Source organism: Octopus sinensis, linkage group LG1, assembly GCF_006345805.1.
Source record: "Octopus sinensis linkage group LG1, ASM634580v1, whole genome shotgun sequence".
Lineage (NCBI taxonomy): Eukaryota > Metazoa > Mollusca > Cephalopoda > Octopoda > Octopodidae > Octopus > Octopus sinensis.
In genome coordinates this window covers 168,097,738-168,117,068 of record NC_042997.1, presented here as the reverse complement: position 1 = coordinate 168,117,068, position 19,331 = coordinate 168,097,738, and the positions used below count along the sequence as shown (strand labels likewise).

Genomic DNA, 19,331 nt, shown 5'->3' with positions numbered 1-19,331 from the left:
TTGATTTCATTTAGTAGTATATGAGAAATGTATTTAATTATCCTAAAAGATGCTTATAATATAACAACAGGTCACATATGTTTATTGATCCATCAGTACTTCCATTATAATTGTGATTTCTCTCATGTAAAAGCTGATTTTTTGAAAGGCTAGAGTTACAGTTTATTGTTTTGATCCCAGCATGTTACTTTTGTTCATTAGTTGACATTAATAAGATTTGAGCACAGATGTTCTGTTCACTATTTTGTTGTTTGTAACGGATAATTTTTTTTTTTGCAAAGGTTTTATGTAGATTGATAGTGAAAGTTAAGTGTTTTGTGTTTTTGCCATGTGCATTCGTAGCATCTGGATTGTGCATTTAGTTTTCATATCACTCCATGTTGTTAAAGTCTGTAAAAGTTACTTGGTACTGTTTCCTTCTTTTACAAATTAAGACTTTGAGTTTTTGTTGTAGTTATAGTATTAATAATAATAATAATAATAATAATAATGATAATCCTTTCTACTATAGGCACAAAGCCTGAAATTTTTGAGAGAGGTGGGCTAGTTGATTACATTGTCTCCATTACTCAACTTGAGGTGCAATGGCCCAGAAGTTAGGGCAGCGGACTCGCGGTCGGAGGATTGTGGTTTTGATTCCCAGACCAGGCATTGTGTGTGTTTATTGAGCGAAAACACCTAAAAGCTCCACGAGGCTCCAGCAGGGGGTGGTGGCTACCCCTGTTGTACTCTTTCGCCACAACTTTCTTTCACTCTGTCTTCCTGTTTCTTGAGTAACGCTGTGATGGACTGGTGTCCCATCCAGCTAGGGGGAACACACACGCCACAGAAACTGGGAAACTGGGCCCATGAGCCTGGCTAGGCTTGAAAAAGGCGACGTTATTACTCAACTGGTACTTTACTTTATGAAACCTGAAAGGATAAAAGACAAAATCAATCTCTCCAGAACTTGAACTCAAAGTGTAAAGATGGACAAAGATGTCACTAGGCATTTTGTGAAATTTTGATGAAGGGGGTTAATTAATTATATTCACCACAGTGCTTGACTGGTACTTATTTTATTGACCCTGAAAGGCTGGAATATTTTGGCTGGATATGGCCAGTTTAAATGCTGAAGGGATAATAATAATAATAATAATAATGATGATAATGATAATGATAATGATAATAATAATATATATAATAAAATACAAAGACCTGGAAATAGAGGTAACCAGAATGTGGAATCTAAAAACAGAAACAATTCCTATCATAGTAGGTGCATTAGGCATGATAAAAAAATATTCAGACAAATACATAACAAAAACACCAGGACTTACAAACACATATAGCATACAGAAAATTGCACTACTAGGCACTGCACACATCCTACGCAGAACACTTTCCATACAATAACCATCAGAGCATCACAACAAATCACAGCACATACCCAAGGCACACAGAGCTGCGCTTGGTAGTAAAGTGAAAGCACGCTATAAAAATAAAACTACTGAATAATAATAATAATAATAATAATAATGATAATAATAATAATAATAATAATAATAATAATAATAATAATAATAATAATTATGCGTCCTCAAAAGAAATCTAAAAAATTATTCAAATATCAGTAAAGTAAACCAGAATTTGATAGCTGAAATTAGATAATCCCTAAAATAAATATAGGTGTTTCAGAAGTGATTAGACAAAAATCTTATGTTTTATGCGTATGCACAACATACAGAAAATAACATTACTAAAGCACTTCCTACATATTACATGGAGTTCTTTCAGTACAATAAAAGCACATAAAAAAGCAGAATAAAAACCCACTGAATGCATGTAATAAAAATAAGACTACTGAAAAATAATATTTGCTAATATTATCTTAATTTAATTTTCCCTGAGAGAGTGTAGAGTTGATTAAATCAGCTCTTTACTTGGTTTTGTTTCTCTGACACCATCTGGCTGAAAGGCAAGATTAACACTAGAGGAATTTAAATTTGGACACGAGGAGCACCAAAATACTCTAAAGTAGAAATCGGAGTTGCAATAACTTCACTTCTCTAAACTTCCTACCTTGTTTAAGCACAGCCTTAAGTATAGACTGCTATCTAGTTTGTTATGCACACACACTCACTTAAGGCACACTTATATAAATTCATGCATTCACATATCTGTTACTGTTCATTGTATTTCACAAACTACATGTTATAAAGGAGGGAAGGGTAGAGTAACAACAAGAATAAGTGAAACTAGTAGAAAGGTTTGCTAAAATTAATGATAACAGGCATCTTTTTGTATTTGTGTGAGAAAAAAACAACGACAACAAAATCTCTGAAGAAAAGGAGGAGTGAAACTGGCTGGCATGTCTGCCTCCTTATTTTTGTATCTCTGTGTCTCTTGTTTGAGTGTTTATTTAGCTATGTTTGTTGTTGTTGATGTTAGGAAATGGAGGGTCGCCCAGTTTTGGTTGTCAAACCCCACTGCACAGGGAGTCGGGGTGGGTAATTTCGGTTGAAAGCTGAGAACGTTACTGTGGGTGTACTGTTAGGTGAAGCTACTATACTAGTTCTGAAAGTGGTGGTGGTGGTGAAGTGGAATCTAAGTGTGGGCAGGATCTATTTTGGATGGCTTGGGGAGAGAAAGAAAAAGAGAGTTGGGCGGAGCAATGAAGAGAAAGCTTGTTGCTGAAGGATGCAGCTTCTAGCTCATCAGCATTCTCTTGAATTAACCAGCTACAACCATAATAAGGTTGTGTGCTGCTATGAAATTCTGATTTCCTACCTCTCCTATCACATTCACCTTTGGGTTGCTCTTGGGTTGTATACATGTTATCTGACATAGATATATATTCACTACAGCTTGTATGAGAATGTGTGACTGGAAGATGGGTACAATTCTGGTAGTTGTAATTAATTTAATGACATAATGTCAACCCAGAGGTAAGCAGTTAATTTCAACAACACACTAATTTTTATACATTTAATATTGCATTTCCTTTCTTCTATCAATTTTTGTTTTTAAGTATTCTATGTTAGAAACCAGTTAAATTGAGCAGCTCCTTTCAAAACTGAAGTTCTAATGACCTACAGTTGTACTACAATCAGTTACATCATGATTCACTCTGGTTTAGAACTGTACGTTCTGCTATATATTGTTTGATTGTATGGGAGTACAGTGTGATAGGAAATTTTATACATTCAGTTTGCAGCCGAGTCTTTTACCATGACTTGACACTCGTCTTGTGCATTTCCTCAAAATATTTAGTTTGAATTAGTTATGTATATGCATACACTAACTTATAACTTTTCTGTAATTTAATTTTGATGAAGTACTGAGTTAAAGCCAATTTTCTTCATTGTTCATTAATAGTCCAATATTAATTTTTTTTGTTAGTGCATGTTGGATATCAGCAATAATGATTAATTAATATTTCTTAGCAGTGTCATCTTGACATCTTATCAGTAAAGTTTTTCTAAAGTTTACTTTGTTCTCAGTGTAGTTGGATAATCTGGATGAATATATGAGGTTAGCATATTTTTTTATCACGGACAAAAAAAGTATTTCAGAAGGGTGTATTTCTGTCACCATCTCAGTGCTTACTTATAAGTAGTGATAAATGCATGTGATGTTTTGCATAAAATCTGTTTATTTGTTTAGTAGATAAGGATGATTATTAGAGAGAATTGTCCAGCTATTTTCAAAGTCTAAATCACCTTCATCAAGTGGTTCTTAACATAAGTTGTTGCGCTCCCCCCACCTGGGGCATTGGGAGCTTATAAGAGGATTTAGAGGAGTTATGATTTTTATTTGAAATAAAATATTCAAACCAAGTACATAACTTAAACTTAAAACACATCTTTTTATTTAAAACAATAAATCTTGTATTAAAATGAGAAGGACTGATATACTAAATTCCAGCATAATTTCATTTAATAAGTCCTTACTTGCTTTAGTAATTTCTGTAAAAATTTAACATTAGGGGCTTTAGTTCATTCCAAAGATGGGATAAATATAAGAAAATATGCATAGCTTCAGCGGTGTTTGTTTTTGTGTCTTTTTTTTTTTTTTACTTTTCTTTTGCAACATGAGGTAAGGGAAGATTTGTAAAACACCATTCAATGAAAAGGGTACTGAGTTACAAAAGGTTGAGAACCAGTAAACTTGATGGAAAGAAGCTGTTGACTGGATACGCATGAGTTTGTGAGATACAGCATTTATACATTAACCATTTTATATCTAGGAAAAATTTAGAGCAGATAATATATGCCTGTTGTACTCTAGATTTCACTTGAGAATTGAGTGTCTCTGAAAAGATAATGATAATATTGTTATTGGTACCTTAGAACAATTATATTAATTTTTTCTTTTTAATGTTACACAATATTTTTTGGAGTGTATCATAATATAGTCTCTTCTTTAGTATGTTATATTTCAGGGTTTTAAATGTTCAGCAAAGTCTTATCAGTAAACAGTTATTCAGTAATAAAACTACAAGGGAAACTTAAAAGCTGAGAGAGTTGGCCAAAATTTGGAATAATATAGGCAAATGGGTAAAATATTTATGCAAGGAACTTTAAAAAGCTGAAGCTCAAATACTCATTGAGTGGAAAATAGTTGTACTTTGGCATAGTCTCCTGACTTGCAAGTTCCTGTCAAAGCATCCAATCTATACCAGCATGGAAAATTGATGTTATAATATTTTGGTTTGGTTCAGGTTCGGTCTTATTCCTTGTAGGATTTATGTGGGTAGCAGGTTACTACCTGTAACTTTAGGTATCCACAAGTTTTCAGCAGTTTTTCACGTGCTTAGAACCCTCCTGATAATCCTTGCTGTCCCTAAGAGACAAACTTTCTGTAGGAGCTCTACCGGGTATTCTTTTCCAATCTCTTTTAGCCATCTGTTACAAAGCCTCTTTTATTTGGTTCATTTCTCAGCAATGTTTATATTTTTTTCCCTTTTCATTCATTTTTTTTTTACTGTTGTTGTTGTTGTGAGCTGGCAGTTTCATTAGCATGTCAGGCAAAATGCTGAGTGGCATTTTGTACATTATTATGTTCTAAGTTCAAATTCCACTGAGGTCAGCTTTACCTTTCATCCTTCTGGAATCGATAAAATAAATACCAGTTGAGAGCTGGGATCTCTGATCTTGCTGGCCTGTGCCAAAATTTGAAATTATCATCATCATCATTATCATTTTCCAAATGATTTGTATTTTATTTCATCTTCCAACCAGGTCTCAATCACAGACCTAAGATACGTATATATTAGATGGAGAGAAACTTTGAGAACATGGGTGGTTGATGTCAACATAATTTTTTGAATCTCATAGATTGTTGGTTTCTCAGGGATCTGGTAAAAATTTGTCACTTCCTTTCTTGACCATTCTCAGGGAATCTACAACAACAGGGATGGTTTTGGTTTTTAATTGCCATGTCCTAGATATTTCAGTCTCAAGGTCCTTATATTTCAACAGTTTTTCAAATTCGCTTACTGACATGTTCATCAGTAGGCATTGTCATATCAATTAACAGGCATGTATTTTTGTCTTGGGTCTTTGATAACAATGTCTGTTCTGTTAGTATTTATTTGCCTGTCTGTATGTATCTCATAAACCCATAGGATGGTAACATTCTCTCCTCGGTGACTGGCTCTGGATGGCGTTCATACCAGTTCTTAGGGTGCAAGATATCATAGTGATAGCATACGCTCCAGTGCAAGTATTGGCCAACTCAACCATGCCTGGTTTTATATTCTGCTGGGGCAAAGACTGAGCAACTGGCAACAATGTAACCAAAATACTCTCCAGTTTGTCATTACAGAGTCTACACTTTGTCTACCTCATTGTGTGTGACATTAGCTTGATAGTTCTGGGTGAGAAGACTCTGATCTTGTGCTACTAGGATAAATCCTACTGTTTCAGCTTTCAAACCAGCACTCAGCAGCCACTGATGACTTTTTCATATATCTATATCAGCTTCCTCATTTTGTTTGGAGTATTGCCCATGCAATGGATTTTCTTGACACACTCTCGATATTACCTTCAAGTTTTCCTGTTTGGTTTTTGTTTTACACTTTTTTACTGCCTTAGTGGGTGGTGTGTCCTCTTTATCATCATAATCAGGGAGGTTATGCTCTGTATTTATATGCCCCTTTTGAGACTAAGTGTAGTTTTTTCTTCTGTTCACATTGCCTTACTAGCCGTATCATCCAGTTAGTGTAACTTTGGAGTTACATTTGGAGTCCTATCGTGGTTGTTTCATTGGACTTTCCAAGTTGGATTATCATCATTATCATCATCAACAACAACAGCAACAGCAAGGTGAACTGGCAGAATCATTTGCATGCCAGGAAAAATGCTTAGTGGCATTTTGTCCATTTTCATGTTCTGAGTTCAAATTCCACTGAGATTGACTTTGCTTTTCATCCTTTTGGGGTTGATAAATTAAGTACCAGTGAAACACTGGGGTTGATATAATCAACTAGTCCCCTACCCCAGAATGTCAGACTTTATGCCTTTAGTTGAAAGGATTATTATTATGATGCTGCTGCTGCTGATGATGATGATGGTTTTTCTGGCGAATAGGGAAGATAACACTTAACACATTTCAGCGTTTGGCTTCCTTAGCAGAAAAGTTTGGTTAAGAGCCAGGCTTTTTGCCTATATATCAAGAACAAGTATTCTCTTGTACAGGAAGTGTTTTTATAGACAGTTTTACATTTAACCTTTCAGGTATAAATAGACAAAGATATTAAAGGTGATCGTAGCTATATATATATATATATATATATATATATATATATATATATATATATATATATATATATTGTATTATATTGTCAAATAATATATTACTAGTTCTGACATATAAATGGTCATAATGATACTGTTGGTTTCATGTTAAATAATGCCACTAGATAATATTGACAACTTTTTTTTGTTTATATGGTTTAGGATTGTTCTTGATAGAGTATCTGAGATTATACAACTTGAAATTTGCAAAGAAAATATAATGCAAGTCTTTTGTGACAATGTATAAGCAAACAGCCAGAGAAGCAGCTATAAAACAAAACCACATGGTGTCATATTGTAATATAATCTCCGACATAACAAACAATTTATTGCTTGACAATATAAAAATACACCTGCTTTGGTACTTATATTGAGTATTTGTTATTTTTGACTTATGGCTAGTGTGTGTCTATATATATATATATATATATATATATATATATATGTATGTATGTATGTATGTATAATGTATAAATTCCTCATTCAACTTTTGTTTCTATACTGGCATGTCATTGGAAGGTTTGACAGGATCTGATGAGCTTTCAGGGCTATGTGAAGCTCCAATGTCAACATATATATATATATATATAATATGTTTCTCTGTCTTTAATCATACTACCACCATTCATCTTATTTCTAAAGTGCACTACATACATGCATATTAAGAGAAAAAAAGTTACTATTTGAACTGAGAGCATTTCAGTTTTAGTGTGACTGCTTAGTTAGCTACCTACTTTAAGTGTTTGCTATTTCTAGTATCTTGATTTGATATGCAGCAAAATGAATTTATTCCATGGGTTCTTACTTCTGTCAGGCTTGATTCCCAAAAAGTAGAATCACTATTGAAAATGCTTGATATACTCTGGGTACCTTTATCTTAAGATAATGGTAACCAGCTGTGACAGGGCAACACAAGTTTATCAGTAAGGCAGAGTAGAGGAGTAGGGTTAAATGAAAATATGCAGTGATGTTAACATCTAACATATATGTTTAGATTATTAGTAGCACGAAGAAGACATGTATTTAGAGTTAAGGAGGAAATTTTTCGTTGATATAGAATATTTTGTTTTTGTTGTTTGAGTTTGTTAATACATAAAGAAAATGGCTTGCTCATATATTTTTGACCTTATTTTTCTATTTCAGGTAATTAGGAAAGATTAATGTGGTTAATATTGACTTGTTGATGGTTAGTAGGTTTAAGGAATATGTGATCAGGACAGGAATTTCAATGGAGTGTAAATCTGTGAGGAAGTATTTGAATAAGTATTAGTTTAACCCTTTAGCATTTAAATCGGCCATATCCAGCCAAAAATATTCTACCTGTTTTATGTTCAAACTGGCCAGATCTGGTCTCTCACACCAACCCTACAATATCGTTTTAAAAATTAACAGCTACCTCATCAAAATCTCATAGCTACAAGATAATGCATGATTAGTTCAAAACAGTGTGGATGAAAAAGCATAAATTTTGGCAGAATAATGCGAACACTAAAGGGTTAAAGCATTTCTCAGCCGGGATCCACATTGATAGATTTTATTGTTAACATTTATGTACAATTAATTGCTTATACTGCTGTCATATATATAATATATTTTAATTTTTTTAATATAATTCCTAAATAATATTTAATTATAAAAGTACAGTAAGATTTTTTTTATACACTGAATAGCTACAGAGGTTCTTTTAAATTGCCCATTTTTATTGTAGTCAGCTTCTGAATTATCCATTCTTGTTTTATGTTTATGTGAAAAATAAAAGTAGTTTATGATTTTTAGATGCACTAAAATGTAACATTAAAAATAGTTGAATTGCTAAAATAGTTACTGAGACTAGACAAGGAGAGACAGAGAGATAGGTAGAGGGAGTGATGAAGAAAGAGAGAGAGAGAGAAAGAAAGATAGAAAAATCTAATTATAATAAGGGAAGTGGATTTGAAATCTCAGGTCACTTCCTAGATGGACCATCCTATTGTTTTAAAGGATTGGTGTGTTGGAAATTTGAGTGAGAAGTTAAAACTGTTTACAAGAATAGGGTCATGACCTTTCACTTTTGTTAGTTTTACAATAAAAAATAATCTTGTACTCATCAAACTACTGAGTTGGTGTGATCTTTGTGAATGCTATTATTTAAATTTCATTTTTTGACTATATTTTGTTGTTTTGCTTTTGATATTTTTTTCTAATAATTTACTCTTTTCTTTTCTATTTTCAGTGCCAACGGTTTAAAATACCATCGTGGCAAAACTAAAGGCTGCTATGGGTCAGGTGGTGGTTTCCAGAACTACAAAACAGATAAATCTGCCAGTGATGCAGACAGTGACGATTCTGCTAATGAGGATTATATGTCCCAAGACACATCAGCTGATGAATCAATGACACAACCAGTTCAGCAAACAGAATATTGTAGAGGTATTAATACCTTTATAGCTGTGTGTGTGTGTGTGTGCTCATGAGTGGTTGAGAAGTTTGCTCCATTGTCATAAGGTTTTGATTTCTTTCCCACTGTAGTATCTTGGGTAATTGTCTTTTAATATAGTTTTGTTTATGTCTAAGCTTTGTAATTGAAATGCACTTGATGGAAATTGTATGGAAACCCATTGGTTGGATTGTACTTGTATTTCACACATTGTGTTACTACACTGATTCATTAAGGGTACATGTATCTGTGGAATACTCAGCCGCTTGCTTGTTAATTTAACACACTGGTAATTCATTCAGTTTATTGAACTATTGAGTTCCAGTTCATAGTCTGAGGTTTTAGATGGAGAAGCACTTCATTGTTACATTCTTAAATGCTTACTTTGTAATGTAACAAAATCCACTAACCCTTCTTATCTGGGATATTGACTTTGGTATTATTTGTATCATTCGGCTTGCTGTGTGTCACTTGAGAGCATTCAGCTTTCTATGTGTCACATTGAGTGAAACAGATGTAATACATGAAAATGTGAATTGGCCAAGTAGATTTAGAGTTTATCTCTTCACAGGCTGTGATCTAAAATATACTGCAATTATTTTTTTTGTTTCTGAGCAGAACATTTTGTTCCAGTATGCCTCAGTTCACTTGTGAAGAATAGGTACCAATCTGTTTTGGAACTTCACTTGTGTTAGACTGGTATCCGATCCAGATACAAGTCTATTTCATCAGTTTCATGCCGTAAAACAAGAGCTAAGCATCAGATCTTAATTTTCAACAATGGTTCAAAGGGCATTTGTGTTAACACATGTTTCATTAGTACACTTTCCTCATATAAAAAATAATCTTACAGTTACCTGCATCTGTATTTAAAATGCAGTAAAAGTGCAAATATTACCTAAACACTTTTAAGGGCCAATACTTAAATTCTAGTTTAGTGATGTTAAACTGAAATGAGATATACCTCTCCCTTCAAAGGAGATAATATTAGATAATATTCTCATTTTTATGTGAATTAGGTGAATTGTAATGAAACAAATTAAGTATATAATCTATATATATGATGATTTTACAAATATACTTGCAATTTCTATTTATATGGATTTATGTGTATGATGTAATTGTTTAATATTTATAGTAACCTATGTATAGCTATGATGTGAAGGCACTTAATTATTTCATTACAAGGTCATGTTTTCAAATCTTACTACAGCCATACTGTGTCTGTGAGTGAGTAAGACATTGATTTAATAGTCTCAGCCTATCTAAAGGGAGAATAGGCATAATTTCTTCTTTGTAGTTGAATGGTTAATTATAATAAGAACAGGCTATATACTTTATCAAATTATGATACAAAATGCATTACGCCTCTTGCTGTCATCTGCCTGGCTCACAAAATGTATTTGCTTCCACTTGAAAGTTATATGGTCAAGCCGTTGGAAGAGAATCCAGCTCTAATTTATAAACTATCATGATCATTATCATTGTTGTTTCACTGAATTTTTTTCTCATGCCAGCACAGAGCTGGAGACTACATATTGTCATTTCTCTCAGGCGTGTTCTCATTTTGATTTTCAGATCCAACAACCTGAGATCGAACCTCCTCATTTCTTCCCATAAAAAAATTAAAAAAAACAAAGATATTTCCAAATGATATATTGTGGGGGAAAATAGATGCAAATATTTTATGTAGTATAAGGCTCTCACCTTCCCTCACACACATGCTCATGCGAGTATATGTATGAGGGGAAAGCAAAAATTATCTGCACTTTTTGCCATAATATATCTTTATTATTGTCACACTGTCTTGTGCACATGTGTGCTTATAGTTGGTACTATTGTGGTCTTGTGATGAAAGTTTGAGCCTGATTGCACCATTTTTCTTTCTGGCTTTACAGTGTAAGCATGACCGCTCCACTAGCAGTGTGCACCAAAGAACAGAGAGCAGTGATCCGATTTCTCTAGTCAGAAGGTGTGTCAGGTGCTGAAATTCATCGGAGGCTTTTAGCACAATACAGGAACAATGCACTACTGCATAGAAGTGTTTATGAGTGGATCAAGAATTCTAAAAGTGGTCGGACAAGTGTGATGCATAAAGAGGGAGCAGGATTCCTGTCAACCTCCATCACTAATGAGATGGTGATGGTGAATCTGCGAGTTATCATCAATGAGGTAGCCTTGTTCTCTGCAGATTAATCATTTTTGAACAGAATAGTTACAGATGAAATGTGGGTCCATCATTGTGGGGCAGGATGCAGAAGACATTGTATGGAGCGAAAACATCCTGGCTCACCAGCGACAAAGAAACTCAAGACTCAGTCTTCCTCAGGAAAAGTGATGCTAACCCTTTTTTGGGACTCAAAAGGGCCTCTACTGGAAGACTACCTGGAAAAGGGGTGTACAATTAACAGTGCAAGATACAGTGCTTTGCTGGCCAACAAACTGAAGCCAGCAATTTACACCAAATGCTGAAGCCTATTGTCGAAGAAAGTTTTATTGTTGTATGACAATGCATGCCCACACATGGCCACCCAGACTGTTGAAACCATTAACCAATTGTGCTAAAAGCCTCCAATGAATTTCGGCACCGAACACACCTTTTGACCAGAGAAATTGGATCACTGCTCTTTGTTCTTCTTTGGTGCACATTGCTAGTGGAGTGGCCATGCTTACACTGTAAAGCCAGAAAGAAAAATGGTGTGATCAGGCTCAAACTTCAATCACATGACCATAGTAGTACCAACTTTAAGCATGCATTCACAGAAGGTGGTTTGACAATAATAAAGATATGTTATGGTGAAAGTGCAGATAATTTTTGACTTCCCCTCATAGATATTTGTACCTTGTGCAGTATATCATGATTAATGCAAATTAGTCAATGTTCAGGAGTTATAGGTAGAATTTCAATAAACCAGTTAATTCCGACCTGTATATATTCAAGAGTGAAGTAATTTTCAGTTAATCTTTGGTAATTATTAGCTTTGGCTCATGAAATAGATTAAAATCTATAAGGATTTTTGAATAAACCCAAATTTTGGATTACACTTGACTCGATAATTCTGATATTCCTAATATTTCCAGTATTGATTACTGTGATTAATTCTTGACTCTGTGTGTGTGTTTTGTTTAATGAATGAGAGCAGGTAAATATCATACATGTTGCAGAGTCCACCCATTATTCGCTCCTATGAAGTTCATGATACACACTGTAGTTACTCACTTTTGCTCATTGTTACAATAGAAATGGAGAGCAGGTTGGCTTATAGAAGTGTTTACTCAATAGACCATACATAAATCCCAGTGCCCTCTGAAAGTGACTATTTACGAGATGTTAATAAGAGCACACTACTATGTGCACAGTGTAAATAATTGGTTTACAAAAGTTGTTATGAGACCTGTGACAGACTAACACAAAACCAAGCCTACAGTTGTAATAGACCTGATTGGAGGCCCAACCTTCTGAATTCTTTTACAGGGCTTAGAAAAACTGAAGGACTGCTGCAATAAGTGTGTGAATCTGAGAGGGGAATATGTTGAATAAAATCATAATTAATACAGGAGTAATTAGCTGTTGGATGAACCATGAAAGAAAGTCCATCTTAGTAAAAGAGGAAATTAACTTATATGATTGGTGAAGGTAGATAGTGAGTTATAATTGAGTAACATAAATGAGCTGAGAGAGTAGCTGGGCATTAAAGGAATCAGCTGATATATGTAAGAAAGGCAACCAGACTGGTAGATGTAGATAGAGAATGAATTTAAAAAAAAAAATGAAAGTGGTGTGTACTGACAGTGCAAAGTGCTGGGGACTGAAGAAAGTTTGAAAATAAGTGATGAGGTTAGATCTTTAGGTAAGTGATTTTTATAGTGAAAACGGTGAAATATTGAAAACCCAGCCAAGTTAAGCCAGTATGGAAAAGTAGACATAATAATGCACCATAATGTTTCATTACCTGCACAAATTGTCAAGAGAATGATGATGATTGTAGCAGTGGAAGTGTTACTATAGTGGTGATACTCTCTATCAAAGGTGTATAGTACTTTCAATTGTAGGTATGTGTTGTGGTGCATGGATGAAGTATATTAGTTAAAGAAGTGTGTTACCATTCAGACCATTGCAATTTGATGTGAGAATCTTGCTGAAATAAAAACTGGACTGCAATAATTTTTAGAAAACCTCTGATTTATTAGTTTCATTTGATTGTTTAACAATGTATCCTTTAGCTTCCAAGGGAAAAAAAATGACTGAATAAATTTACATGTTTCTCAAGGGGGTGAGATGGGTGGGGACCTCACATTAACAATTTTGATAGTTGATTTTTAATCTTCATGTTTCTTGATTTGATGATGTCGGTGGATAATGCTAAAGAACTGGGAAGCTGTATGGGTATTATTATTAATTTTGGTCATACTCATAAACATCATAATTATTATCATTATTAACATTGTAGTACTGGCATTTATGGAAGTATTATAGGGATTAGTGTATTTGCTGATATATATTATCTGAATTCAAATATTGCTGAGTTTTATAGAATACTAGTGACTAAGCAGAAACCCTTGTATCATGTGTGTCCCACAGTCAATCATTGTGAGGTACTTAATAGATGATGCTAGTGGTAATTTGTTAATTCAACAAGGCAAGCAGTTGTTCATCGTTGTTGTTGTTGTTGTTGTTGTTGTTCATGTTATTTATTTATTTTTTTTTCCTTTTGTTGCAGAAATAACCTGTGATTCAGCTGACACAAAAACAATTAAGACAGAGGGCAATTGTGGGAAGTGCAAGCCCATGCCTCTAACTTTGTCTTCAGCTGTCTCTCCTCTTGTTAGTAGCCCTACCACAACAACATGGCCATCAGTTGATGATAACCCAACCACAGATGTAAACAAATTGCAGCAGTTGGCAATTATTGCAACAGGTCCTGAAAGCCCTCTTCTAAAAACGGAAACCACCAGCTTAAAACATCAGCAACCTAGGTGAGTTTCTACTATTTTCTATCTTCTTCACACATCACTTATTAAACGGCTAGACATGGATATGTGTGTTGGTAAGGTTGATATGAGGAGGATGTGTGTATAGGTATCTGCAAAATGTATGTGTATAAATGATCCTGTAACATTTTTTTGTATATAGAAATGTTTGTTTGTATTGTAGGCTGGTTGGGTACTCTATTGTGAACTGGTGTGATGCTCTTGTGTATATTAATATATCTGTGTTCTGTTTGTAAGTCTGTTTGTGTTTGGACATTTGTGAGTATGTGTATTTTGTTTTTTAGAATCAAATATCACAGTATTTACTGATTTGTCATTGCAGTAGTGCCGATGGCAGTGATCCACAAGTATCATCCTCAGCCCCATGTCCAGCTTCACCAGAAGATTCCAGTAAAGGTAACAGTACTTGGTCTCATCCCTGGCCTACAACTGTATGGCAGTGTTTCATGAAAGGTAAGTACCTATGTCTGTAAAGACTTTTCTTTACCTACACCATTCCTCAAATCTTTATCTTTCATTTGTTTTGCTATCACTGTTGTTAGCTTTGACTCTTCCTTTATATCAGTGGCTCTCTCTGCCTTAGAAATAGAAAAATGTTCACTCAACTCTGTAATCCAGTTTAGATAGGAGTGAGGCAAAAACCTAAAATGATTAATATAATGTTACATAAATAACCTTTATACATTGAATTTGCTGTGTCTTTTTAAATGTTAAACTTATTTAATCATTAACTCTACTTCTCCATATTCCCCTACCACAACCTCAGTTTGTTTCAGAAGTTCTGTCATAAACCTCACTCTGAAGGAACACGCACACTATATTTCCTCACTCTATTGCATAGTTCTGTGTTTAATCCTATGTACACCTTACCCAGCATTACATTACACAACCAGTCCTTCTCAGAGTCATATTTCTCTGCAACTTAAATACTTGACTTTGTATTATCCACTACCACTACCATCCTGATTTCTGTCCTTTACTCTTTCAAACACACTAGCTTTATGATCTCTATGATTGACATGTGAGAAATAGTAGCTAAATCACTTTCAACTTACATGCTGTTGTCTTAAAAATGGGAAGAGGACACTTCCAGAGAAAATGAAGTAAAACAAAAAACAACAACTCTCAATAAAGAACAAATCCAAAGTTAAACAAAAGCAACAACAAATTAGTCTCATTATTGCAAGATTAAATGATATTTCATTGCACCTCTCTGATAGAATAATTGACTTACAGAAGGCAATTAAGCTACCTCACTGCCACTAAAGTGATGGTTAATTTTAAAAATGATGCTCTGCAAATCCCCATCTTCTTTATCACTAAGGAATAATCTTGAAATGCTGTTAATTCACTTTTCTATAATGCATTTCAGGTGTTCAGATACAATTTCCAGAGACAAACTGGCAAACTGCTGAAGAACTTGCACGACTTGAACTTCTCTCCAAATCAGCTTCTTCTTGTGGCAAAGAAGATAACAAAGACAGGTAAGCATTTTATTTTTATTTAATCCACATGACAGTTGAACTGGTTGTAAATGAAATGTTTTTTAGGATGGATAACTCACCTTGGGATCTTTTCGGTTTGACCGGCAGTTTTTTAAAATAATTTCCGCGTAACTAAACACTTTTAAACTTCGTATACTGGTAGAATGTGTTTATAAAACATCTTTTTCTCTTGGCTTTATTGAGAAAAATTCTATAGTTTGTAAGATACTTGTTTTTTTCCTTCAATTTCTGCAATTTCAACCAATCAATGACGTCTATTGAGGTGAAAACATTCTGTGCCGTATGAATATGTCTCTCGTTTAAGAAACAGATTGGGTTTATTTACATTTCTGAAGAAAAAAAGATACCTTTCCCTCCACTCCTAATCCTAACCCTAACTAACCCTAACCCTAAAACAGATTGAAATGCAATAGATTGATTCTAGGGTCATAATTACGGGTGACAATTTCATATGACACCACTAGAAAAAACTGCCAGTCAAACCAAAAAGATCCCTCACCTTGTCAGGTATGTTACTTCCCTATTCAGTTGAGGCCCCTGTTGAGAATAAGCTGATTATAAGTTTGTTTCATACAAAAATGAAAGAAATAATTTTTTTAAAAGATGAATGAAAAAATAGAATGGAAGAAATAAACAGAAAGGTAAACAGTCCACTATTTGAAACAAGTTTTTTTTCCTGATTGTAACTGTTTCATTTTGATTGCTCTTGGCAAGGTTTGAATGTCGTTACATCCCACAGGGTGGAAGCGAAATGGCATTGCTATACAATCAGTAACAACTGTTGTTGAATAGTCCTAATCATTTCCCTTTATTTCATTATGTATTCAGCAACCCACTTGCATCATTCTTCATTGTTTTGTGAGAATGTTACACATTGCTATGCAGTGTTATAGTGTGACCATGTTACATGTTCATATGTTCAGTTTTACTGTTCAGATTTTGCTTTTTATCGTTAATAATTTTAGCAGTGACTGTAGTGAAAATGGTTTAGTGAACTTTTTGGCGCTTGGTGACTGCCATTTTTCAGGCTCAGGGGTCTATTAAACAACACTGATGGTGGTAGCTTATCACAGAGTTTTAGAAAACAGGTTAACAGTATACTGCTTTCATATTTTGGCTCAAGGCCAGCAAATTCAATGGAAGGAGTAAGTCAATTATATCAACTCCAGTACTCAACTGGTACTTATTTTATTGACCATGAAAGGATGAAAGCCAAAGTCAACCCCGGTAGAATTTAAACTCAGAACATAAGGACAGATGAAATGCCACTGAGTATTTTGTCCTGTGTGCAAATGATTCTGCCTTAAACAAATTGACATCATCATCATCATCATTTAATGCCCGCTTTCCATGCTAGCATGGGTTGGACGATTTGACTGAGGTCTGGCGAACCAGACTCCAATCTGATCTGGCAGAGTTTCTACAGCTGGATGCCCTTCCTAACACCAACCACTCTGAGAGTGTAGTGGGTGCTTTTACGTGCCACCGGTACAAGGGCCAGTTTGGTGGTACTGGCAACGGCCACGTCCAAATGGTGCTTTTATGTGCCACCTGCCCAGGAGCCAGTCCAGCGGCACTGGCGATGACCTTGCTCGAATGTTTCACGTGCCACCAGCACAAGTGCTAGTAAGAAGACACGGTAACGATCACGCTCGAATAGTGTGTTTAATGTGCCATCGGCACGAAGGCCACCTTGTTGCTCTGGCAACGATCTCACTCGTATGGTACTCTTAGCAATCCACTAGCAATGGATGCCAATCACCGAGTTTGATTTCAACTTTTGATATGTGCTTTGTTTTTTGTCTGGATGATATGTCATAGCAGTGTTGCATACCTGTATCTTTGTGTCATGATTTTCACAACAGTTGAAATATCTACTATTACAAAGTTAAGCTTTCATTCCTAAGTTTTCATTTTATCAAATCTAATTATTGTTTTGTTTTATTGTCCATCATTTGTTTAGCTATGCTGCAAAAGGCTTACGTCTTGTTCGTATGACTAAAATATATGATGGAAAAGATTCAGAGAACAACGCATGGCATCTGAATTTGAAAATGTCACCAGATATTGACACCCAGTCTTCATTGTTGGCTAAATGTGCACCAGATCATCCATTTTTTGTATCAGAGAAAGGTAAGTTCTTCCATTCCTTTAAAGCTATTGTTTGCTGAAATTTCTTGGTAAAAAATAAAGGCTTTGATTAATTATAGCTGTGTGGGAACAGGTTTATGAAGGTTATTTATTGTGTATCTTGAATGGAAATGTGCTATTGCATGGTAGTTTGGAATGATATTGTGTGGCAGTGTATTAATTTCTTACTATGATATGTGTGTAAGCATGCATTTCCTATTATATCAGCCAATAAAGGATCCTCTATATGGTTGCTTATCTTGCTATAAATGTCAGTTGAATCACACCTTACCATTTTAAAACTGGATGCAGCATTGCCTGATACAAAGTCTGGAAAAAAGACAAGTTAGTCATGGCTGGAATGATTTGATATAGGTCTGTTCGATCAAGTCTAACTTGGAACAAAAACATTGTGCTCTTTTACATTAGTGCTTCTCTACTGAATTCACTTCCTGAATGGGTGATTTTATTTTTCACTCCAGTATGATCATTACAATGATGAATGTCAATGATATGCTGATGGTTGATTCAACTGATTAAAGCTCTTCTCTTTTAAGAGATTATTGTTATAATGTTATATTGCTGTATGTGATCCCTGTTTATTCATTTGATCCTCTCTCTTAATTTTAGGATGGTCATCTTATAATCCTGCTGTAACAGTGGAGCATTATGGCATCCCATGTCGGAAGCTGGAGGAAGATGATATCTGTTTGCCTCCATTGCACCATGATGCTACTTATACTCATGAAGTGTTTGAAACGCTCCAGCAAAGGTCAGTTTTCTAGTGTATTATTTGAGACACTCTTTAACTTTAGCATTTTTATATTTTAAATATAAGTGAGGGAGTGTTCTTTCCCTTTCCTCCACTTAGACCTAGTCATCTAAGTGGAGGAAAGGGAAAGAAATAAAGAAGAGCAGTTGTAGACATGACAAGGTGACTGAGGGACTTAGTTGTGCTTTTATACACATGTTTGAACTTCAGACATGCTGTGCTAACATAGATGGTTGGGTTTTCTCAAGCACTGCATATCACCAATCATCTTGGTCCATTATCATTTCCTCTTTGAGACTCAGCATCCTGGGAACAGCCTTCACCACCTCATTCCATGTTTACCAAGGTCTCCTCCTTTCTTTAAAACCCAAATTCTCAACATTTCTCAGTGGATTATTAATAATGCTCTCCAACTTGTTGGATCTTATTGACCCAAGCAACCCATACCAGCATGGACAGTATATGTAAAATAATAATAATGATGATAATTGATGGCAGTGGTGGGACGGAGGTAGAAGAGTCTGACCAAGGAAGAATTTTTGAGAAGCAAAAATTTGAAGTTGAAGGGAGTGTGTTTATGTAGCCCCTAAAGAATCAAAATTTTCATTGGAATTTTTACAAAATCCAAAAGCAACACAGCATCCATGACTTTTGGAACCATTTTTTCAAGTTCAGATTTGCTGAAGCATGGAATAAACTACTTGCACCAGTTGTTGACTGTCAGAACATTGCATCCT

General features: G+C 34.7%; 1 protein-coding gene across 1 annotated transcript in view; it reads left to right on the top strand.

Annotated features, from left to right (window-relative positions):
• Window positions 1–19,331, top strand: part of LOC115217601 (HMG box-containing protein 1-like) — a 78,376-nt gene that overhangs the window by 45,729 nt on the left and 13,316 nt on the right. The window contains exons 3-8 of the mRNA XM_029787356.2: window positions 8,992–9,188; window positions 13,917–14,172; window positions 14,510–14,640; window positions 15,560–15,671; window positions 17,656–17,825; window positions 18,453–18,594. Of these exons, the coding sequence (XP_029643216.2) occupies window positions 8,992–9,188; window positions 13,917–14,172; window positions 14,510–14,640; window positions 15,560–15,671; window positions 17,656–17,825; window positions 18,453–18,594 (1,008 nt within the window). The remainder of the gene's footprint in view (window positions 1–8,991; window positions 9,189–13,916; window positions 14,173–14,509; window positions 14,641–15,559; window positions 15,672–17,655; window positions 17,826–18,452; window positions 18,595–19,331) is intronic.